The following is a 25,858-nucleotide window of genomic DNA, read 5'->3' as shown; positions in this document are numbered from 1 at the left end:
TCTGCCCCACATGGATATTAGCCTTAGTTTTTCCTAACGTCTATCATGTAGAAGATTTAAATAACCAGGCAGCTGGGGTTTTCCTGGTAGAGGTAAGTAGTGGTTCACAAATAGTGGGAGACATTTTTGGTGCTTTGATTCCTTCTATATGTGTTGTTCTGAATGTTTTAAAGAACCCCAGATGGTTTGATAAAGGCTGTTTTCAGGAACTAAGGAATCTCAGGTGTCCTCTGAATGTTAAGCCTAGAGGTACTGCTCTGGTCAAGAATATGAACAGTATAAGCTGGAACTTGCGCGGCACAAGAACCACCTAAGGGATGCGACTTGGTTAAACTTACTTAAGGTGAGCCCACTGAAATATAGCTCCAAATTCTGGAGTATAGTCAATAGCTCATTCCTGGGGCCAGATGCCACTGCATCCTTAGGCTCTCGCATCCTCGAGGATTGCTAGGCATCTCATTTGAAGGAGTCATAAAATTACACAAAAAGTATGTTTGTGGTGTGGGGGGTATGGTGGAAGGGACTTCTAAATGGACATTCACCCTTGAGGAAGTTAAGAAGGACATAACTGATCTAACTAAGAACAAGGTCCCAGACCCTCATGGTATCCCTCCTGAACTATAAATTAATGGTGTTGAGGTATGGGCTCAAGTGTTGACTTTTCTTGTAAACGCTGACGTATTTGAAAGACCCCCAAAATCATGGGATTCTTCTATCATATTTCCTGTTTTTAAAAAGGGGGGCAGGGACAACCTCCAATGCAATAGTCCCATGTCTCTGCTTGAGTCGGTTGTGAAGGTTGTGGGGCGAATTCTCTTGGACAGACTAGCTCAGTGGGCCGTGGAAAATAATGCTATTGCTGAAATGCAGTATGGCTTCTGCTAAGGTAGCTCAACAGCGGACTGGAGTTTGAATCTTTATATGGTTTAAGCAAATATACCACTGCTCACCCTGGTTCTGTCTATTTGGTGTTTATGGATCTTACCTCTGCTTTTGACCAGATCAAGATAAACTTAGGCATATCATGTTATCTATGTGGGCGGACCGGGATAGTGTTCTCTTTTTAAGAGAACTCCATATGAATATTATGGCCTCAGTAAGCTATTCTAAAGCTCTTTAGTGCCCACAAAGGTTTTGTATCAAAAGAGGAGTACGTCAGGGTTGTATCCTGGCCTCTTTTATATTTTATTTGTATGTTAACAACCTGGAGCAGGCCCTGATTGCCACAAAAGCAGATTGTCCACAAGTGGGGTCTCATTGTTTACCAGTTCTTTTATATGCACACAACACTGTCATTATGGACAAAACTGCTAGGGGTTTGTAGTCCCTGCTGAATTCCTTTGACAACTTTAAAGAGGAGTTGGATTTATCAGTTAATGTAAAGAAAATCTTTTGTGATGTGGGTCGGATCTCGTACTACATAGAAAAATAGTTGCCATTTGGGGAATTTGTTTTCTCTGTGAGTTGGCGTCCCCTTTTATCAGGAAAAAGAAGGAACTCAAACGGGCCAATGCTGCATTTTTTTGTTTCAGCTCAAGGTTAGGCAGATCACCCATTAGGGCTTTATTGCAGATCTATGGTGCCAAATGTATCTCCAAGGTAGTTTATTGGAGTGAGGTTTGGGAGTATGTCAGCCAAGCCGAGCTGTAGACGGTTGAAAAATCCTTTCTGAGACGTCTTATGTGTGTTTCCCGCAAAGTGCTCTTACATTGTCTGTGCATGAAGAACTGGGTATTGGTTATATAACCAATGTTAAGGCATTTCACCCACTTTCTCTTTGGCTGTACATATGGGCAAGGCCTAAGATGAAACTAAACAAGGAGATTCTAAAGGATTGTTTGTCTCTTGACCATTTACACCATATCCCTTGGCTTAAGTACATCAAGGACAGTCTTCAGTGCCTTGGTAGGGGAGAATTATTTAGTACTCCAGAGGAAAAAGTAAAGGCTGATCACAAATTGGTGAAAGAACACTTTATTCAGCAGAGGTCCATTGCTAGACAAAAGCTTGCCCTACAGAAGCCTTTTGTTCGCAGTCATATTGTGTTGAAATCCATCCTAACCAGAGATCCTTACCTTTAAATTGTAAAAAGCATGTATGATAATTTTTTGCTATCAAAGTTTAGGTTGAACTTTTTGCACTTTTTGCTAGCTTATCCCTGGAGGTAGGAATAGGGGCCATACATTTGCACCGTGTGGATGCTTCAATGTATCTCCCAAGGACATGTTCCATTTTACAGTGTTTTGCATTTTTTACGTGGGTCCAAGGAATGCTTATATTATACTGATAATACAACAGGCAAACTTTTCCCAAGTGCATACTGCTCCAATGTATTTACAACTGCTTCTAGGAGACATTATTTTTTATGTAGTTAGCTTTTTAAAAGCTGCACTGAGACTCAGAAACAGCTGTGATTAGACAACCAATATGCTTAATAGCAGTTGCAATTTTTATGTATCCTGGACATGTCGTTATCAATGTTACTGTTTATCTTGTCTGTACTTTAGGAATGCTATGATTGTTGTATCTGCTTTTAATGAATTTAATATGATTGTTTATTGTTTGCATTTTGCTTATTTTTATGATTGGGTTTTAGAATAGGTTTTTATGATGTTGCTAAGTTTTTTTCAAGAACCAAATAAAGCTTTTTTTGATTGATTGATTGATTGATTGAATTAAATTTCAGAAAGCATTTCTACTTTAGCCAACAAATTGAAAACCAGCACTGCTGAACCTCTGCTAGCTATTGATACCAAACTGGTACCTATTAGGGCTATGGTTCTTCAAAGTCATCCTGCTTTAGATATTTTACTCACTAAAGAGAGCATCGTCTGAAAAATACTGAAAGTTCAGAAATGCTGCACATTTATCCCTGATAAAAGTATGGAGATTTGAGGGCATGTGAAAGTATCACTGGATTATCAACTGAATTAAAAGACCGAGAAGTGTCAGCTGCTTGGGAAGCAATGGGAAGGAATTGTCTGCTGTAGGCAGCTAGCTTATTAATACTGGCATTTTTGTTATTGGGGAATGTGTGTGATTTGTCTCTTTGATATTGTGAAAGGATTTAAATCTATAAGGACCAAGAAGACGCCAGTAGAGAAAAAGGGTACCAAGAGGAAGAGAGAATAAACCGAATTTGATGATAATCAATGTATGGCTTATGAGGAGCTGAGGGAATTATCTAACTCTAAGTATCAGCAGTGCCGGTGACACGTTTCAAAATGGTCATGGCTCATTGTTACAGCATCGACCGCTCATGGGAACCATCAATGTGCAATGTGAAGCTCCAGCAACACCCGTCCACAACACCTGGCCTGCTCTTCACCCTACTCCGGCAGCCTCCTGCAGCTCTTTTCCTGCTCATCACAGCCCCCTCCACCGCAAAGGGTGTCTTCTTTGCACTGACATGAAAAGGTAAACTTTCAGTGGGACTAATCTGCTGATGGTAGCCAACCTGCTCTCAATTACAGTTGACCGGCACTTGTGACTTTGACCCAGCAAACAAGACCAATACATAGTTGGTGCTTTGTGCTTTTTTGCCACTATTTTCACTAAAATATTTAAAAATTACAATGGTTCTACTGATTAGAATGTTGTTGTTTTGGTATCAAATAATTTATAAAAATGTACTCTATGTTTCGAAATCGGTGTGGGATTTCTCTTGTGCCCTGTTTTCACTTTATTTATTTGTGTGCTCCATAAATACTTTACACATTGCCTCTAAGTTAAGCCTGACTGCTTTTTGAGCCAAGCTGCACAGGGTTAAGCCCAGGTTGATTAAATGATTTTTTGTGGTTCACCCTGCAAGGGACTGTGACGGTTGCTTGATCATGGCTCACACTCCAGTCAAACAACAACCCAGTTTCTCACATTGGTGTTCAGCGGTGTGGATTTAGGACCTGTGTTTGTGCAGTGCCATATAGTGACTGTTGTTACACACAAATCTGAGCTAAATAATTTGACATGAGTTGACCTCTTTAAATTGTCGTTGATTGGCCATATTTTTTCCTTTTTCCAAATTTGATTCCTTCCTTGCATTTTAGGTGCCTGTGACTCTTGCCTGCCAAGATGGAGTTGGATATTGACGCCATTAAAGGGTACAGCCTAGTTGAGCTGAACAAACTGTGCAGGATAGAGAGGATTATGACCACCTAAGGGTGTTCCAATGTTGGAGCCTCTGATAGTCTGGGAGAAGATTTGCAGAATGCAAGCTGCAGCACAGGAGGTTGATTATGTGAAAGATGTACTGGATGAAGAGGAGGAAATAGAGGCTGAGGAGGACTACTTTGCAACAGATTTGGAGCTGGACAGAGAGGCCATTCATTTTTCCTTGGCCACAGAACCAGAGGAGAATGGGAGACCCACAGCAGTGAGGTCCTCCACTGGGCCCAGCACAGGAAGCAGTGTGTGTTCTCCAACCCTGGTCCCTAAGGACTGGAGCTGAGGGAGAGGAGAGCTGAGGGGCAAGTGCCAGCTACAGCACACCTAGCTGGAACAGGCTGTACAATCTGCGAGGGCAGAGAGAGCCCAAGTCCTGAAGGAGAAACAACTAGGTCTAGAGGAAAATAAATTGTTGAGGGCTCAAGGAGCTGGACCTGAAGCTGGAACAAGTCTCAGAAGCCAGCAGAAATTGTGGCAGCATTAGTTCAGTGTCCACTGGAGAAGTGGGGGTCCACATATCATGAGACCTTGTGCCCAATTATGTGGTGGGAAATTACATAACTAGATGGTTTTCTGCATTTGAGGTAGCCATGAGGAGACACAAGGACCCAAAGGAGTACTGGGAGGAGGTTTATGGAAACACATGCCCACAGTGGGGAGGAACACACTTTTCATATTGGAGGTGAGTGGCCAAACAAAGTATGCCCCGCAAAAGCCTTACTGGGTGGCAAAATTTGGGTTGACTCCTGAGCGGTACTGTCAGGGGATCAAGGACAACCACAAACTCCCAAGCCAGTCCTGGGTGAAATTTGTGAAATACTTTTCAAAGACGCTGTATGGTTGGGTGAAGGGTAGTGAGGTTAACACCTTTGAAGGGCTGTACAGTCTGATAGCAAGAGAGCACATGTTCAGTCATTGTCTTCCAGAGCTATGCCAACACCTGGTTGACTGCCTCCAGGGAGCTTTCAAGGGAGGTAGACATCTGGTTGAGTATTATAATACCTGAGGAGGTACCTGGAAGTAATTCTACGGACCTAGGCGTGTCCCAGTCTTGTGTGATGGGGAGAGTGTTCCCCCACACTGGACTGGAAATGGGTAGGAGGTTCTAGTGGGCAGAAGCCCCGGGTGCCCCATTCCCAACCCTGACGATTTGATTGCTCCCAGTTGGGGCACAGGCAAGGGGACCTGGTCTGTACCAAGAACCCACCCGCTGGTGGGAACTCTACAGGAGAGACCCATGTGGACTTAGGTGGAGGAAGTCTCCAGGAGCAGATGGTAGAACATGCCCCAGTCTTTCTTAATTGGGAGACAGACTCAGAGAGTAGACTGGTGATCCCTGAGGGTGGGGGTCATCCTCTCCATTATGACAAGGGGAATGGAGTTCCAGTACCTACTCTGAGGGATACCAGGACTAGCTGGACCATGGTAGTGGAATGTCTGGTTTCCCCAGAGCAGTACACAATTCAGATGTGTAGGATAACTGAGGCCCTGTGATAGGTGCTTGTCCACCCCTAGTCCCTGGAATGAGGAGGGGTGGGGAGGTGAGACAGAGCAGGTTCATAGTTAGTGGCCAGATGCCAATAGACTGTCTTCTGGGAATGAGTTGTCACCTGTGCCAGTGGAGCCGATAGGGGCAGCCACACGTGGCTTCATGAAAGCTCGGATATCTGGGTTTACCGCTCCCAAAGAAAGGCTAAAGAGGTCTAGATGAAGGAACAGGAGGAGGAAGGACTCGCCTGTGAACCCTGTTCAGTCTCAGGGTCCAGATCCTGGGCTAAGTGACCAGTCTCATGCTACCACCCATAGTCCGGCAGGAAGGAGTGTGGTAGAATGGTGCCTAACACCTGGTGCAATTGTTCCCCCCACTCTGAAAAACCTCAGAGGTCAGAGACCACTGGATGGCTGTCAGTCGCCTCTGTTGGTTGCTGTCCTTATGGTCAGAGCTTTGCTTGAGGTGGGGACTAAAGTGTGATCCAAGGGGTGGATTGGGCATGTCCCTTGGCTGGCCATGGTGGTTCTGCCTGCCTACTGGGTTGCATATTTGAGCAAGTTAAGGTTGGATGCTGCACAGATGGGGTCCACAAGTGAGGAGAGGCATTCCCCATAAGCCAGGTCAGTGGCTCAGGAGAGTCTAGGCTGAGGGATCTACCTCAATTCAGATGGGCGTAGAACTAACCAGTGCCTCTGCAGTAGAGTGTCACTCTCCACGTTCTATAACTTAGGCAGGGAAGTCCATCAAGGTATTGATTAGTCTCCCCTGGCGTTAGGCTGGATAAGGGGTCGTGTTGGACCTGGCCTTCTCTGCAGGGCCACCCCCAAACATTTTACCTTTTACCATCCACTTTTTGATTAATTAATTTTTGCTGGCCTTAGAACTCTGTGCACTTTACCATTGCCAACCAGTGCTCAAGTGCTTGTACTCTCTTCTTTAAACATGGTTAACTTGGTTTATAAAACTTAATACCCAATTGCTATACTTAATGTACCTACAAGTGGCTTGCAGAGAGGTATACCATATACCCAGGGTTTGTAAATTAAATTGCAACATGATAAGTAGTGTTCTCACTTCACACAAAGGAACTATAACCTCCACATTGTCACTGCAGCCAGCTTAGAACCAAAGCAAGGGAGTCAGGAAAGTCTATGCACTTCAAAACCACTGTCTAGAAGCTTCTCCCACCTTCCAGAAGGAGGGCACTAGGGTATAAAAATAGGATCACAGGCACCAACTCTTAAGTACACTTCAGGACCTGTGGATATTCTGCCCGGAAGTACTTCTCTGCTGCTGAAAAGACTGTCACTCAGCTGGAATTCCTGGCTTGCTGCTGCCTAGTTGAATTGCTGCCTTTATGCCCTGCTGCCCTCGTGCCAGGGGTAGCAGAACTGCACCTGCAACTGGATCTTAAATCCACAGCCACCTGAGTGACCCTAAGGGCTATCTGCTGGCATCCTGATCTGAGCCTCAGTGACATCAAATGGTCCCCAACATCCTGCAGCAGCAGCACCTGGACCCAGCTATAGTGATTTTCTGACCCCCCAAGTGATTCTCCTCAGTTACTGAACCCTTGTAATGCCTTAGGGAGCTCTATTTGAATTTTTGGGGTTCTTCGTGACCACGATTGGGTCCAAGACCTCATCGACTGTGCCGCAATTCAACTGAAAGATCTGGCAGCTGTCTCTTCGCGGTACAGCATCAACCGCTCATGGGGACCAACATGAAGCTCCAGCAATGCCCATCCATGATGCCTCGCCTGCTCTTCCCTCTACTTTGGCAGCCACCTGCAATGCTTTACATGCTCCTCATTGCCTCTTCAACCACAAACAGGACTCTTGGCACTGATTTGAGAAGGAAAACCATCAGTGGCCGGACTAATCTGGTGATGGTAGCTGACCTGCGCTCTATCGCAGTTGGGCTGTACTTGTGACTTTAACTCAGTCCAGTGCGACCAGGTATCCGTAGTTGCCGCTTTGTACTTTTTGGCACTGTTTTTACTAAGATCTTTACAAATTTATAACTACTGTTCTACTGATTGGACTTCTGTCATTTTGGTGTCAAATACTTTATAAAATTGTACTTTACTTTTCTAAATTAGTTTTAGAGTTCTCTGTGGTGTTTTCACTGTCTTACTGTTTGTGTCCTGCAAAAATACTTTACACATTGCCTCTGCCTGACTGATTTTTGAGCCAAGCTACACAGGGTACCACACAGGTTAATTTCATGACTTTTTGTGTTTCTCCCTGCATGGGACTGTGGCTGTTACTTGACCAGGGCTCACTCCCCAGACAACCAACAACCCAATTTCTCACAATAACCAAACTGAGATATATACTTATTTGATAAGCTGAATTATAGATTGATTAAAGCTTCAAACTTTGAGTAATCGGCTAATAAACCTTCATGGTTTATACACCATCCTCTCTGTTATTCTTGAGGAACAAAATAGGTTTTCCTGTAATTTGATTTGTGTTGCTGAAGCTAGCTCTTTTCATACACTTCCAGTCGATAAGCAAGGTCCATACAAATTGGGGTGCAACTTATTTGATGACGATACCAGAGCCTGTAGATACAGGAAAGTGCACTAACTCACCATTAACAACTGATTTCCTTATTTGAATCTGAAGTGGATGTCTCTACTAGTCTGCTAAGGCATTTACTATGTTGCAGTGTTAATGTTGAGACTTTGAAATAAAAGTTAAAAAAGAAACCTGGTGAAGAATATATATGAGAAATATAGTGATGCTCTGAAAGTGGTTCCATTGTGTAATGCAGGCAAAGTATGTGATGGAAGTGCATTGCTTTTGGAAATATGACTTTTTATAAGTGTAAGTATGTTGAAGTGTTTTGGGAATGAGGAACTCAAAAGGTATTAGAAGTAACTGGATAGCTTATTTATTGGAGTATGTTTTTGAGTTAAATTGAGAGATTGGAGAATATCCTGAGTTGCGTACCCAGGAGACGGTGGAATGGTAGAGGAATTTTTTTTAATGAGAATAAAAACGAAACAGTTTAAAATAAATGGGGCATGCAAGGTGTGGTGAATGTTAGAAGCAGTACTGACAGAAAGAGGTTAATTAGTTGAAAGAGTTTCATTTGAATTGTGGAATCTATGACTGCTGTGTATACTGTTGTGTTCCTTGTTCGAGTTCTGCTTTAGAATATTTCGTGACATGGTGTTCCTGTTCAGAATATTCATATTCTCACTCTCACATTTTTTTGCCTTCCAACTCTTTGTTCGTCCTCGCTATTACTTGGCCTATTCACCCTCATTTTTGTGCCTTTTGCTCTTGCTTTTTTAGGCCTTCTTACTCTTGTTTTTACTTTTTTACTCTAGATTCTTGTACCTTTGACTCTTGCAGTTTTCAGCCATTTCACTCTTGTTTTTGCATTTTTACTCTTGTTTCTTGTGTTTTTTTATTCTAGTTTCTTGTGCCTTTTTACTCTTGTTTCTGTGCCTTTTCACTCTTTCTTTTCTCAGCCTTCTCACTTTTTCTCGCACCCATGCCTCTGGTGCTTCTCTTGTGCCTCCATTCCTGCATTTTTCCCTCTGGCTGCTCCACTTCCTTTCCCACTTCCACCACACCTCCCTCACTCTTACCTGCTCTCTTGTGCAGTTTCCCCATCTCTTTTTCTTACGTTGCTAGCCCTGCCCACCTCACCCCTGCATCTCTCCCACCTCCTAGAACCTGCTGAATGGCGGCTGATTGCAGGAGGTATGCCAAAGGCAAGTCCGTCTGCACCTGGACTGCGCCCAGTGCCAGAAACCCTGGTCGTATGCCCTCTCACAGCTATACCCCCACAGAGCTCTGGTCACTAAACCCCGGGCATCCTAGTGAAATCTGCTGCCATGCCTCCCCTTACATCATGCTAGGCCCTAGCACCTACACCTAGTGCAGCTTAATCAGCCTCAGCATGCCCATTAGTGCACCATCCAGCACCACTGGATCTCTCACCACGCTGCAACAACTCCCCATCACCAGCTCACATGAATCCTCCTCAACAAGAGCCACTGAGCTGTGTGGCTTTATCTCCACACTCTGACCCAGCATCGTTTTTCTCATTGAGACCTGGCTCAACAGATCATCATCCCCCGACATAGCTACAACAGCACCCACAGGATACAAGATCACCCACAGCGACCGCATCAACAAACCCAGAGGAGGAATTGCTATAGTTAAGAAAGAGACGATGCATTGCACCACCACCACGGACAACCCACCCCAGCCATGGAAAACCTCAACTTCAGACTCCAAACTGATGACAAGTTGCCAATCAGAGGCACCCTGGCATGCTGTCCTCTGGACCATGTCCCAGCTTCTGCAACTCCATCACTGACTTCATCACACCCCTTGCCATCGACTCCAGCAACTTTATATTCCTCGACGAACTCAACTTTCACCTCATCGACCACACCAATGTCAACACCACTAACCTCCTTGTAAATTGAAATTGTAAATTGATACTTGTATAGCGCACTACTCACCCGCAAGGGTCTCAAGGCGCTGGTACGAATACCGCTGTGGAACCCATCCTGGCTTTCCCTGTGAGGCGTCCACTCCTGGGCACCCCCAAGGTGGAGGCCAGGCATCCATAGCATTGTGGGGTCCGTTGTGGAGATTAAGCAAGCTATTGCCCACAGTTGCAGAGTGGGACTCCATGATTGGAATAGGCACCGAGGCGAGAATTATCAGGTCCATGGAATTTTTGAGCCCAAGACCCGCCGAGGAATTGAACCTTGGTCCCGGGCTAGACCTCTACATCAGGGTCTGCCGATCTAATCATTGAGCCACACTTCTCCATGAAAGCATGAACGACATAGGACCTTCCCAGCTCTTCCATGACCCCACAGACACTGCAGGACACATGCTGGACCCCATATTCACCACCATGAACCGCATCACATACAGCCACATCCCTGAACACACCTGAACCGACCACTTCATCATCCATTTTAACATTACCACCACAATCACCACCATCCATGTTCAACAGAGAGCCCCCCACCACAGCTTGATCAAAATAACCGAGACCCAATGGACCAATGCCCTCAATTTCTCCAGCTCCACCACATCCCTGGACCGGGGTGTCAGGAACTTCAACACATGGGTGAAGATCTGCGCCTACAATGTCTCTCGCATTAAAGACAACAATCTAAAAAGGCCACAAAATAGGCCAGCTGGTACACAGAAGAACTTAGAATGGCTAAGCACATCTGCAAATAGCAGGAAAGAAGATTGTGCATCAGCAAGGACACCACAGACAGTGCCTTCTTGAAGGCCTCCCTAAACTGCTATGCCCGGCATACTGAGGGAAAAGAATAGAGATACCCTAGCTTGCATTGGCTCCAGGTCCAACCACATCAAGAAACTATGCAACATTATCAGGGAGTTCTCCAACCCCATAGCCACTGAGAACAGCATACCCCTTCATAGGAGCTCAACAACAACCTGGCAAATTACTTCCAGAACAAGATCTCTGCCATCTACAAAAACTTCAAAACACAACCCAAGCCTACTGAGTTACTCGACCTACACACCCACACCTCAACCAGCTCAGACCATTGACTGACCACTTGCAATCTGCTCACCACCCAGGAATCTGCCGCTTTCATGAACTCCAACCTCTCAGCAGCACCAATGGCCCGCTGCCCATACCACAGCTTTAACCTCCAAAATGACAATATCAGCCGCAACCTCAACTCCCCATTTAACATCTCGATGGCCACGTTCTCTAAAAGACTGGAAACCCTCCAAGATCAAACCCCTACCCAAGAAGCCATCAGCCGACACCAGCGAACTCAAGAACTGCGAGCCCTTCTCCTTGCTACCCTTTCCGGCCATGGTGCTGGAGAAAGCCATTAACAAAGAACTCACCACACATCTCAAGCAAAGCCATCTTCTCGACTCCTTCCAGTCAGTATTCCACAGCAATCACAGCACTGAGACTACCCTGATCGCAGCCACAGACACCACCAGAGCCCTTCTCAACCAAGGAGAAACAGTAGCCCTGATCCTTCCTGACCTCTCAGCAGTACTTGACACAGTATCCCACCAAATGCTGATCACTAGGCTACGCAACATTGACATTCAAGCGAACATTCTCAGATGGATTGCCTCATTCCTCACCAAAAGAACTCGGAAAGTCTGCCTACCTCCGTTCACCTTCAAACTCAGAGAAATCATCTGCGATGTCCTCAAGGGCTCATCCATCAGCCCCACTCTCTTCAACACCTATATGACATCCCTGACCCATATGGTCAGATCCAATGGGCTCAACATCATATCAAATGCAGACGACACTCAACTCATCCTCTCCGTCTCCAAGGACCCCACCACCACCACCAGAACCATATTCCACAAGTGCATGATGAGCATTGCCAACAGGATGAAAGACAACTGCCTGAAGCTCAGCACTGACAAAATATATTGCTTCCTGGTGTCCAGCATACCAAGGACCAGCAACTGGCCTGTCGGACCATGACAGATACCTCGGCATCATCATCGACAGCAAGCTGACCATAAAGTCCCAGATCAATGCAATCTACTCTGCCTGCTTCTTCACTATGCGCATGCTTTGAAACATCTTCAACTGGCTTCCCATGAACACGTGACGCATTGTGACACATGCCTTCATCACTAGCATACTGGACTACAGCAACGCTCTCTATTCAGGGATCACCACACACCTCCTCCCTTGACTACAGACAATTCAGAACACCGCAGCTAGACTTTCCCTTGACCTCACTGGATGGATCCATATTTCCTCTTACCTCAAGGAACTCCACTGAAACCCAGTACAGAAAAGATACCAATTCAAGCTACTGACCCACACATACAAGTCCCATAACAACCTAGGACCGACCTACAAAAAAAACACCTCCTAAACGGCCATCTACCAGCCAGATAACTATGCTCTGCCTCCCTCTTGATCACCCACACACCTGGCATCAACAGAAGTAAGAGCATAGGATGCACCTTCTTATACCTCACAGTGAAAACGTGTAACAGCCTCCCCCTGCAGCTCTGTACCTCCCCATCTCTACTGGGATTCTAAAAAGCACTCACGACCTGACTCTTCAACTGAGTCTTCACACCCTGCAAACTCCTGGATACCATCTCAGGTGATTAGCCGTGCTATACAAATTGAATGACTGATTGATTGATTGATTGATTGATTGATTGATTGATTGATTGATTGATTGATATAAATGGTGGAATTTCCTTTCTGGGCAATTGGACAAACATTCTAGGGATGATGTCTGTTAATAGATCCATACTCAATAAATCAATTTAATTGATTCATTGGGTTAAGAAGTGATCTTCACAGGTTAACAAATTTCTACAGGAATTGTTATTATGTGTTCATTCTGGCCCAGATGTAAAGGAGTCCTATATGAAGCACAGCGGTACAAGTGCTAAACTATTATACACAAAAACAATATTGTGCAGAAAGTCGTCGTCAGCGCAGCACTGAAACCGCATCATGTTGTGCAAAAACCTTGATAATCTGTGCAAAGTGGGCAACAATTGAAAGGAACAGTGCTGAGACCTTTAGGGTTCTCCAACAAGCAAGGTCAACTCAACTTCAGGATCGAATGGGATAACTCAGTCACGTGTTCTGGTCCTAAAGAGGGAGCTACATGTAATCCAATTAACTAAGAACATGTATGGCCTACTTTTTTTCCCAAGTGCTTCTTTTTTGGCATATTATCAATGTACATTAGTGACGGACTTAAATCACTTATAATGTGAATTATGGTGGATACATGTAAAATATAATTCATTCCATACATTGGATCATTCAGTCCGACAGTCTGCTGCCCTCTCTTCCTACCACGTGGTAGTTGAGGGTCACTTGGAATAACTGTGTAGTAACCATCAATAAATCCCTAATTTCCCAACCAAAAATGTATGACCTACTTAACTACATTTAGAATATAACCACTCACATATTATAATTCTGTCTACATTGGGATGAGTAGCACTATAAAATAAATAAATAAACGAGGGGGAGGGGCTAGGAGAGATGACGGGACCATTGAGGGTGTAAGTGAGGGAATCCGTGAAGAAGGAGGTCATTGTGGGGAGCCACCTAAGGTTGTGGCCCGGGGCATCCTGCGTGGTGCCTAAATTGTGTTTAGCGCTGTGCAAATAAGATATGTCTAGCTCAGGTATGATTGATGACACCAACAACACGCGACGCTAGGTAAATGCGGTCCTTCACAACTTTTTGCATTTAATACAATGTACTGCTGCTTATTCACACATGCATGGTGTTGAATGAATCTAGGTGTCTCTGAGTATGCAAAGGGTCTGCGATCGCCAAAGAAATCAGCTATTCCCGTAATTCTTTGAAGCTGCCAAATTAAGTTTTATAAGCACTGATATCGGTAATATTCCTGTCTCTGCAGAGTGATGTGAATTGACGTCCCAAGACACTAGAGCATTAAAGGCACTGGGGCAGATTTATAATAACTGGCGCATCCCTGCATATCAGCAGGGATGCGCCAGTTATTATGCGCCACAGCTGCGCCACCATGGATGCGCTGCATTTATAATGCGGCGCACCATGGGGCAAAAACGGCACAGATGCGTGACGCATCTGTGGTGCCGTAAAAGTGGCGCATTGCTGGAGTTGCGTCGCAAGCGCGACGCAGCTCCAGCAATGCTCTGGGGGGCCCTATCTTTACAATGCTGCGTCAATCCTTACGCCTGCTTCAAGCAGGCGCAGGGTTTTGACGCAGCATGGGCCTAAAAGTGACTGAGTGAAATCTTGTAGATTTCACTCAGCCACTTTTAGGAGGCGTTCCTGCGCCGGAACGCCCCCACCTGCCCTGGAACGCCTACATGTGGCGCAGGGCTTTACAACGTGACGCATCTCCCAGATGCGTCACGTTGTAAATACCCCGCACTATGGCGCAGGATTTGCGCCGCTACTGCGTCACAAAAGTGACGCAACGGCGGCGCAAAAGTGGCGCAAGTGCAACACAATTCTGCCCCACTATTTGCAGAAATAGACATGTACCGTGATGAGGAATATCTTTATATTCACTATTGAAAAAGAGTGACGCTCTATTAGTCTTGATTTTGAAAGGGTCAAATTTAAAGAAGAAATCAAAGCATGCATATATCATTCCACATGGTAAATTATTTTGAATTCAAAATCAACATGGAATTAATTGATCACCTTAAGCACAAGCGTGAGCAGGAAAGCGCTGACGCAGAAAGGAATGAAGCTGCTGATGAACCAGCTCAGCCTGTAGGTGCCATTGTCCAGTCCCATCATCCTGACCATTTCCTTAAGTCGAGCCTCCTTCTCATACACTATACTTTTGACAATCATGGCCACAGAATAAATCCAGGCCAAAGTCATATAGAGTGGAAGGGACCGTGAGAGAGAGCGCATAAATCTAAACAGATGCCAGAGGAAAGAAAGCACAAACAGAACAATAGTCAAGCATCATTGTGGCAAATTAACATAATGCAATTTCCATGCAAGATATTATTGCACTGTAATATTATATGAGGACGGCCGGAAAAAGAAAATATACATGCACTCATTCCAACATTAAAGACTTAAAAGTGTGTTGCAATCTTTTAGACCACACATTTCGGAGTTGTGGTATACAGTAATTCTTTCACACCACACATGTTGAAGTTGTGTTGTACAGTAACTCTTTCAGACTATAGATTTCGGAGTTGTGATATGTAGCGGGGTCGGACTGGGCTAGAGCAATCAGGCAATGCACGAAGGGCTGGTTAGATAAGTCAGCCTGTGGGACGTTTTTACTGATTGTGGGCCTATTTTATGATCTGCTGTGCCAGTTTTTATCGTCTGCCTTGACAGCTTAGTTGTCGCCAGACGACTATGTGAGCATCACTACAGGAGGGCTTAGCCTCCGCCCACATGTTGGGAGCCAGGAGCACATATTTTGATTGGGCAGAAGTTGTGTACTTCCACAAAATAAATGCTTTCCCTCTACACAGCTGTGTTTATTTATCCAGCTGTCTGAAGTAGAACTTTCAGGGACACACACATGGCCTTACAATGCTGTTAAATAAAGTGTCCTAGGTAACTTAATAATGTATGGTGTTTTTTTCTCTGGCAGCAATCACAGACAGTACATTTATGAGACTGTCTCATTGGCATGGCCAATGCTTGTTAATGTAATGTTCCTAATATTAATACAAACATTGCCTGTAGTAAGCTCAAATCCATGCAGTCTTCTATACCTTTCAAAACACTTATAGAGCATGTCTTTACAAGTTCAAACCTGCTATAATTTACAAACATGGCCAATGTTTAGCCTTCTAATTCACTAATGGGAGCCACTTTTATTTTTGTGCCCAGCCTATTCTCTGCTCCAGTCTAACCCCAGTGTAAAGTAACTCAGTCCGCACATTTTGGAGCTGTGATGTACAGTAACTCAGATCACACATTTCAGAGTTGTTATGTACAATATCTCGTCACTATCATATTTTGTGAATATATTGGGGTAGTGCATTGTTGCATTAGTTACCTAATCACCTAATGTTATATTATAGCCTTAGAGCCCACCGTAGCAGGCTCTACTGGCCATTGAATGCCTTGTCCCGTGTTAAAGGCCCAAGCCTTAGACTCGGGTCTCTAACATGGGAGCTTGCCTTTAAAGGCCAGTAGAGACCACTAGAGAGAGCTCTAAGGCTATTGGAACATTCCCCCCCTAGAGGGAAGAATGTTCTAATTTGTAAAACAAAGGCCTCACCGGGGGCCGAGGCGGGTGACATCCCCCGGGCTCCGTGAAACCTTTGATAAACATTGGAATGTTGATTCTTCGGGCTTTTACTAGCCATTAGAAGCCCTGAGCACTCCATTCTTTTCAATGGAGCCCTCAGCATTCCACTATTCTAATATTATAGTATTGATCTTTCATTCTCTAGCTTACATTCTAAAAGATAGCAACACGTTTGTCTCACAGAAGTATGTAAAAACTGACCACAGAGGTCTAAGTTGAAACAATGTAACATAAACCGTACCACATTTAGGCTCATGCACACATTGATTAACATAACGTGCTGAAACAAATTCATGTTTGTAATCAGATAATCAAGACAGAGGTTCATTATCTTGCCCAACACTTTTCATCTATGTATGGCATGTGTAGGAACAGCCTGATTGGGTGTTTTGTCTGAGATATGGAAGTCGGTGGTCCACTACAGTTTCTATTATCTCTTATAGTAGTAATACTTTACAATGTTAATATTGAGTCTTTTCTATTGTACACAAACTACTTTTGTATAGGTTTGAACCATTATTTCAGTTTATTCAAACTAAGAAAATATTTGTATGGATGGTCCATAGATTTTCTTGGGCTCAGGTCCTTTTTCATTGCCCTGATGATAATCTTTGGGTGTATTGCCTTTCAAATTGTTATGAGAGGTCCGAACTTCTGACGTTTTTCATACAAAATATGCATAACTTCTAAATGAGATCCCAATAAAAAAGAGAAAACTCGAAATGAGAACCAATTATGGATTTAAATATATACAATGAATTAGAATGTCACTTATAAATACCCTTTAGAGTATCTGAAAGGTTGCCATGGATTGTTTGCGCTTCTTTCTATGTGCTATTCTATACCTAATAAAAAATTTAAACTAAGAAAATTGCTGGCCATCCAAGCGGGGAGAAATCGTCCATACCATGACTTTCACGTGTTGCTCGCGTGCACTTTTCTTTCTCTTATTGTTTCCTCTTATATGCCCTCCTCTTATTTCTTCATGCATTACTTCCCACGGCTCCGCAGTACCTGCTCTGCCATCCCACCTTCGTTTGGTCCCTCAAGTAGATATTAGCACATTTTAAGAACAATCTCTGCCTCATGAGCTTATCAAAAAAGGATTTTGCTATTGTTGTAAGAGCACAGATTTTCTCACTTCTCCTCCCACCATGTTAAGTACATAATTAAAATGAAATATTATTAAGTAAAGGAAACCCTGATCATGCCTAACAACATGAACAGGGACCTTTGCTTGCTAATTTGTTTGACTGTAATAAACTGATGTATATGAAGCAATCTTATGAAAACATTGAACAAGTGCGATCCAATTTGACAATTTCCACTTCTGCAGCAATAGCTACTCATGGGGTCAAAGAGTGTTTGGAAAATTAAATAACTGATCAGATTAATAGATCATATATCATTAAAAAAACGAATAATAACATTTAAAATGTAAAAAATCTCTTTAGTGTGAAGGAATTTGAAATTGGAGGTTTAAAATTTAACGTTGGTATCCATAGCTTGATTTGTGGCAGCAGCACAGCTACATTTAGCATAATAAAGTACAGACAATTGGTGGTCTCAATTAAACCACTGGTATGTACCAACAAAACAAAATCACTAAGAGCAAAAAATAGCTAGAGATAAAACCAAATGGGGGCGGATCTTTGCCCAGGAGCAAGATGGGTGCTTGTGCATAAAGCTATGAAAGCCTGCTATCTTCTGGTGGTTTTTCGAAAGGACCCTTGGAAACAGTGGAACTAAATTTCAGAGATAAAGGAGATCATTTGAATACCAATAAATTGTCCTCGTGTGAAGAGCACATTCAGTGACCTGCACCATTGGGGCCTGGCAGGCGGGGAACTGGCAAAACATAACAGGGAGCAGGATTGCCTCCTGCCAGGTGGTGGCAGGTATCATGACCTCCAATACAGACATCAATGGGGAGAGAGCTCTAGGTGAGGAATCTGAGGACCCACGGCCAACTTACAGCAAGACCAGAGCGGGCAGTCAGGAAATGGAGGTCACTGACAACCCACGTGCATGGAGACGGTAGGCCATGGGTGGGAGAAGTGTCCACAGGCTTGAGAATCGGGGGAAGGAGGTGAGCAAGTTAAAGGCCTCAGAAGAGCAAAAAGGCCTTTACCAGTGCCAGGGAGACTCTAGCTCTGCTTGTACTGGGCAGGGGACTGCCTCAGAAATCTGTGAACAAAAAGAGTGCGTTTGGACTGAAAGCGGTACACAAAGTATTACTCTGTGGGTGCGCCCTGGACTAAAATATGACATACGGAGTTCAGTCAGAGCTAATCCACGAAAGAAATATAAAAATAGCCACTTATTGCCCATGTCTTCTTCCATACATTTTTAGCTATACATATATTACAAATATTTTTTTTTTCATAAAGACACATATGTCATCAGCAGAAGATTGCGGTCGCGTGAGTTATAGTTGCCTGCACTAACTATAACGGGGGAATTTCATTGGTTTTTTATCAGTAAAATTTCCGCTAACTATAACATGTGTGAAACCTATGGTTTTTTCAGTGAATTTGCAAGGTTTTTTAAATGCTAATTCCTAACTATAACGTGTGTGAAACCTATGGTTTTTTCAGTGAATTTGTACGGTTTTTTAAATGCTAAGTTACTTTACGCCATTCGTGGCGTGCGCGCCCACTTAACGCAGTTCGTTCCGTGCGCGCACGGTGCGCTTCGCGCACCGTGCGCGCACAGTAAGCACGCGGTGCGCTTTGCGCACCGTGCGCCCACTTTACGCAGTTAGTGCCGTGCACTCACGGTGGGCACGCGGTGCGCTACGCGCACCGCGTGCCCACGTTACGCTAGATGGGCCATGTACGCACGATGCGCTTCGCGCACCGTGCGCACATGGAGGACATATGATGCACTTCGTTTTGAAAGGTAATATTTTAATTTTTCGTAATTTTTATAAGCCATGCACAAATGGTGCCCTTCGGCCACCATTTGCACACGGGGTGGAGAGAGTGTGGATAATTTTTTTTTTTATTATTTTTTTTTTAAAATATTATAGTTTATCTCAGGTGTAATAAGCCATGCACAATTGGTGGCCTTCGCCCACCAATTGCACACTGGGTTGGGGAGAGTGTGGATAATTTTGTTTTTTTTATAATTTCTTACCGTACGCGTACGGTAAGCGTAATCGGCGAAATTAGCGAAAAAATAAAAATTCCGTTTTTGGCCTTGGGGGATCTTTGGGGACTCCCTCAACATGGCTATGTGTGTGGGAGCTGTCTAAACAGCCCCTTTACATGTTTTTGTGCTTTATATTTCAACATCACTCTCAGTGCGAGAGAGAAAATGGCAGCCGCCGCTTCCTGGTTTCGGCCGATTCGAATGTTTACTAAGATCTAAGAGCCAATCAGAATCGCGCTCGCGCACGCCACCGTACGCGTACGGTAAGCGTACCGTAAGCGCACCGTAAGCTGGCTCAGATATATATATTGATTTAAAGGCTATTTTCTCAGAATCTACTGAACAGATTTACACCAAACCTACAAAAGGCACTTCCTTGACCTGAGGACTACCTCTCTGCCAAATTTCTAGTAATTCTGTTCAGCCGTTCGGGCTGTAGCCCTGTCTAAAGGTCCTATGGAAAAATGCATGGGAAAAACGCGTTTTGGGACCCCCCTTTTATCTCAGCCCCCGCTTGACGAATCCCCCCGAGACTTTCAGGGTAGGAGCGGAGCGTAGCGCCCCACCTATTTTGAAAAATTTGCGAGGATTCGTCGACCGGCGCCAAAGTTATTCAAAATAGAATGTTGCGGATTTCCTATGGAAACGTGGTCCTAACTATAACTACCTACTGGCGACCGCCAGTAGGTAATATATATATATATATATATATATATATATATATATATATATATATATATATATTCACAGATAAAAACATAGGTTTCAGGGGTGTTATAGTTAGCTGCCCACTTCACTCATACAAAACCATACAAATTCCTCCGTTATAGTTAGTTCTGCTAACTATAACTCAAGCGCCCGCAATGCACTGCTGATGATGTCACATATTGCATCATTCATGACATGGTCAGTGACATCACTGATGACATCACTGATGACATCTCAAATGACATCACTGATGACATCACTGATGACATCATCCTCTGAATGTGGTTTAGTTTGACATTTACATATGTATTATATATATACCAATCTGTATTGAAGATTGAGTGGATATATAACTGTCTTGATGGAGGATTTAGTAGCTGTCTGACTGTCTTTTTAAGTGAGTAATTAAAAGTGTCTCACTTAATACATGGATTAGTAACTAAACTATGTGAATGTGTGCAGCACTGTCTCTGTTGTTGTATAACATGCTGCATTAGTTGGTCACTAACTACATAAGTGTGTATATTAGGTATTGATTAGTTGGGTGAGTATTTGTATGGGACACTGAGTTTGTGTGTGGTTGGATGGGGTGTGTGTAACTCTAAGCATATGCATGAGTGAGTAGGATGACTGCATAACCGACTAAGATGACTGCTGATGTGTCAATGTCTATATATTTGTATAAGTGTATTTGATAGTGTTCTATTAATTAATGACTGCACGTATAGATGATTCTGTTGTTGAATGGGTAGTTGTGTGTGTAGACTTAGGAATCAGTGAGTGGGTATGTAGTAACTGGTATTGGTGTGTCAATGGTTTCAAATATGGTACTCTGTATTTTACAGTGAGTGATGAAAGGTTATACTAGTGTATGATGAGGTGTATCAGATTGTCAAGTGGATGATGTCATCAGTGATGTCATTTGAGATGTCATCAGTGATGTCATCAGTGATGTCACTGACCATGTCATGATTGATGCAATATGTGACATCATCAGCAGTGCATTGCGGGCGCGTGAGTTATAGTTAGCAGAACTAACTATAACGGAGGAATTTCTATGGTTTTGTACGAGTGAAATGGGCAGCTAACTATAACCCCCCTGAAACCTATGTTTTGTTCTGTGAATTTCTAAGGTTTTTTAAATGCTAATTTCTAACTATAACGTCTCTGAAACCTATGTTTTTTTTCAGTGACTTTCAAAGGTTTTTTAAATGCTATCTTTTAAGTGTGATAGTAGTTATATCTATTTTTTGTACTGATTTTCTACAGTTTTTTAACTGTTTATTTATAAATATTTTATTCATTAAATAACATTGTATATTTTTCTGATTTTTTTTTTATTAAAACAGAAATATTGATTAATTTTCTTGTTTTCATTTTTTATGTTGCGCACTCAAAGTGTACACATCACGGTGGGTGCGCGCATTCTAGCCGCCATTTTAGAAAAGTCATGAAGGATCCGTGTATGGTGTGCGACGGCTGCGTGTTTTTCAGTTATATCATATACATTTAATATCACGTGATATGCGCGATTGGTATGCGACCAGTCTGCGACTCCTGCTCCCGCGCATTCGCGACACATGCGCATTACGGTACGAGATGTTTGCATGGTTGCGGGTCCCGCGTGACATCATATACATGCTGGGGCGCGCTGGGTGCGCGACTCCCGCAAAAAAATGTATGTTCCAAAATGATATGTATGTGTCTTTACTATACATATTAAGGCAAGAGATTATGTAAGATATTCATCAAAATAATATTTTTGTACTTATAATAAACATATTATTTTTAAATATATTTTCGCGAAGTCGGGTGCGTGCATCGTGAGTGCAGAAAACCAGGTCAGCAGAGCTGCTGTAGAGCCAGAGAACCAGGTCAGCAGAGCTGCTCTAGAGCCTAAGAACTAGGTCAGCAGAGCTGCTCTAGAGCCAGAGAACCAGGTCAGCAGAGCTGCTGTAGAGCCAGAGAAACCAGGTCAGCAGAGCTGCTTTAGAGGGAGAGAACCAGGTCAGCAGAGCTGCTTTAGAGCCAGACAACCAGGCCAGCAGAGCTGCTTTAGAGCCAGAGAACCAGGTTAGCAGAGCTGCTTTAGAGCCAGAGAACCAGGTCAGCAGAGCTACTCTAGAGCCAGAGAATCAAATCAGCAGAGCTGCTTTAGAGCCATAGAACCAGGTCAGCAGAGCTGCTTTAGAGCCAGAGAACCAGGTCAGTAGAGCTGCTCTAGAGCCTAAGAACCAGGTCAACAGAGCTGCTCTAGAGCCAGAGAACCAGGTCTGCAGAGCTGCTGCAGAGCCAGAGAAACCAGGTCAGTAGAGGTGCTTTAGAGGGAGAGAACCAGGTCAGCAGAGCTGCTCTCAAGCCAGAGAACCATGTCAGCAGAACTGCTTCAGAGCCATAGAACTGGGTCAGCGGAGCTGCTTTAGAGCCAGAGAGCCAGGTCAGCAGAGCTGTTGTAGAGCCAGAGAACTAGATCAGCAGAGCTGCTCTGTAGCATAAGAACTAGGTCAGTAGAGCTGCTCTAGAGCCAGAGAACCAGGTCAACAGACCTGCTGTAGAGCCAGAGAAACCAGGTCAGCAGAGCTGCTTTAGAGAGTGAGAACCAGGTCAGCAGAGCTGCTTTAGAGCCAGAGAACCAGGTCAGCAGAGCTGCTCTAGCTGACACTGACTGACTGACACTGACTGACTGACACTGACTGATTGACACTGACTGACACTGATTGACTGACACTGACTGACTGACACTGATTGACTGACGCTAACTGACACTGACTGACTGACTGACACTGACTGACTGACACTGACTGACACTGACTAACACTGACTGACACTGACTGACTATTCTCTACTACTCTACTACTCACTCTCTACTAATCACTCTCTACTACTCTCTACTACTCACGCTCTACTACTCTACTACTCTCTACTACTCACTCTCTACTACTCACTCTCAACTACTCACTCTCTACTACTCTACTACTCACTCTCTACTACTCACTCGCTACTACTCTCTACTACTCACTCTTCCGAGCCAATCACAGCACCGAGACCGCCCTCATCGCAGCCACCGACGACATCCGAACCCTGCTCGACAACAGGGAAACAGCGGCCCTCCTCCTCCTGGACCTCTCCGCAGCGTTCGATACTGTGTGCCACCGCACCCTAGTAGAACGCCTCAGCAACGCCGGAATCCAAGAGAAGGCACTGGAGTGGATCATTTCGTTCCTCGCCGGAAGGACCCAGAGGGTTTGCCTCCCCCGTTCAGATCAGAGGCCACCGAAGTCATCTGCAGCGTACCACAAGGATCATCACTCAGCCCCACCCTCTTCAACGTGTACATGAGCCCGCTCGCAGGCATCGCACGCCAACACAACCTCAACATCATCTCCTACGCCGATGACACCCAGCTGATCCTCTCCCTCACCAACGACCCCGCCACCGCCAGAACCAACCTGCACAAAGGGATGAAAGAAGTAGCCGAGTGGATGAAGAACAGCCATTTGAAACTGAACTCAGACAAGACGGAAGTCCTCATCCTTGGACCATCGCCATCTGCCTGGGACAACTCCTGCTGGCCCCCGGCTCTAGGCAGCGCACCCAAACCAACGGACCACGCACGCAACTTAGGCTTCATCATGGACTCCTCCCTGTCGATGACCAGACAAGTCAACGCCGTCTCGTCTTCATGTTTCAACATCCTTCGCATGCTCCGAAAGATCATCCGTTGGATCCCCACCGAAACCAGGAAGACGGTCACCCAGGCACTAGTCACCAGCCGACTGGACTACGGAAACACCCTCTACACCGGAACCACAGCCAAACTGCAGAAAAGACTCCAATGCATCCAGAACGCCTCCGCACGACTCATCCTGGACATCCCCCGCCACAGCCACATCTCCGGACACCTGAAAGACCTGCACTGGCTCCCCGTCAGCAAAAGAATCACGTTCCGCCTCCTCACCCACGCACACAAAGCCCTCCACGACCTAGGCCCCAGGTACCTCAACAACCGCCTGACCTTCTACACTCCCACCCGCCAACTTCGATCGACCACGCATCTGAAGAGCCACCATGGGAGGAAGATCCTTCTCCTACCTGGCAGCCAAGACCTGGAACTCCCTCCCCATCCACCTCCGTCTTACCCAAGACCACCTCTCCTTCAGGAAGCAACTCAAGACCTGGCTGTTCGAGCAGTAGCGGACCACCCCCCCCAAAAAAAAGCACCTTGAGACCCTCCGGGTGAGTAGCGCGCTATACAAATGTCTTGATTGATTGACTCTCTACTACTCACTCTCTACTACTCACTCTCTACTATTCTCTACTATTCACTCTCTACTACTCACTCTCTACTACTCACTCTACTACTTTCTACTACTTTCTCCCACTCACTCTCTACTACTCTACTACTCACTCTCTACTACTCACTACTACTCACTCGCTACTACTCTCTACTACTCACTCTTTTGTCTCTGGTGGCCATCTTGGGAGACTTATTTGTTTTGAAGTTTCCTAATTTCCTCATTTACAACAGTCTCCTCAGTAGGAAATACTTTCAGGTTTTTTACTTTCATTCCATCAAGAAGGCATTCAGATGTGTCACACATTTGCCATAAATTCGAAATGTTAGCACTTTAGTTGCTTATTAGATCACTGTAGTAAAGCTACTGCTCACCAGGGAAGTCTGCTGCTGGTATTGAAAGTGCATGTTTCAGTCTGCATGTCAACATTTTTTAATGAAATAGAAGAGGATTTGAGAAGTCACTCAAAATGTGCCCTAATTTTCTTTTTTCCGCACTAATCATAATTTCCAATGCAAAATGAACCTCCTCATTGTGTTCCTTTTAAATTAAACTACTCATTCTCTACTAATCACTCACTACTACACTCTCTACTACTCTCTCTCTCTACTACTCTCTACTACTACTCTCTACTATTCACTCTCTACTACTCACTCTCTACTACTCTCTACTACTCACGCTACTACTCTCTACTGCTCTCTACCACTCACTCTCTACTACTCTACTACTCTCTCTCTACTACTCACTCTCTACTACTCTCTCTCTACTACTCTCTACTACTCACTCTCTACTACTCACTCTACTGCTCTCTACTACTCACTCTCTACTACTCTCTCTCTTCTACTCACTCTCTACTATTCACTCTCTACTACTCACTCTCTACTACTCGCTCTCTACTACTCACTCTCCACTACTCACTCTCTACTACTCGCTCTCTACTACTCTCTACTACTCACTCTCTACTACTCACTCTCTACTACTCTCTCTGCTACTCACTCTCTACTACTCACTCTCTACTACTCTACTACTCTCTACTACTCGCTCTACTACTCACTCTCTACTATTCTCTACTACTCACTCTACTACTCTCTCCTACTCTCTACCACTCACTCTCTACTACTCTACTACTCACTCTCTACTACTCTCTCTCTACTACTCACTCTCTACTACTCACTCTCTACTACTCTCTACTACTCACTCTCTACTACTCTCTACTACTCACTCTGTACTACTCACTCTCTACTACTCTATACTGCTCACTCTCCA

General features: G+C 44.4%; 1 protein-coding gene across 4 annotated transcripts in view; it reads right to left on the bottom strand.

Moving 5' to 3' along the window:
* Positions 1 to 25,858, bottom strand: part of LOC146861982 (phospholipid-transporting ATPase ABCA1-like) — a 3,104,259-nt gene that overhangs the window by 1,685,490 nt on the left and 1,392,911 nt on the right. For 2 of the 4 annotated variants that reach the window (XM_085641136.1, XM_085641138.1), the window contains exon 15: positions 14,849 to 15,071. The exons of the other annotated variants lie outside the window; for them this stretch is intronic. In XM_085641136.1, the coding sequence (XP_085497262.1) occupies positions 14,849 to 15,071 (223 nt within the window). The remainder of the gene's footprint in view (positions 1 to 14,848; positions 15,072 to 25,858) is intronic. 4 annotated transcript variants of the gene reach the window in all.

Source organism: Triturus cristatus, chromosome 2_2 (assembly GCF_964204655.1).
Source record: "Triturus cristatus chromosome 2_2, aTriCri1.1, whole genome shotgun sequence".
Lineage (NCBI taxonomy): Eukaryota > Metazoa > Chordata > Amphibia > Caudata > Salamandridae > Triturus > Triturus cristatus.
Note: the sequence above shows the minus strand (reverse complement) of the source record. Positions and strands in the feature narration are given on the sequence as shown.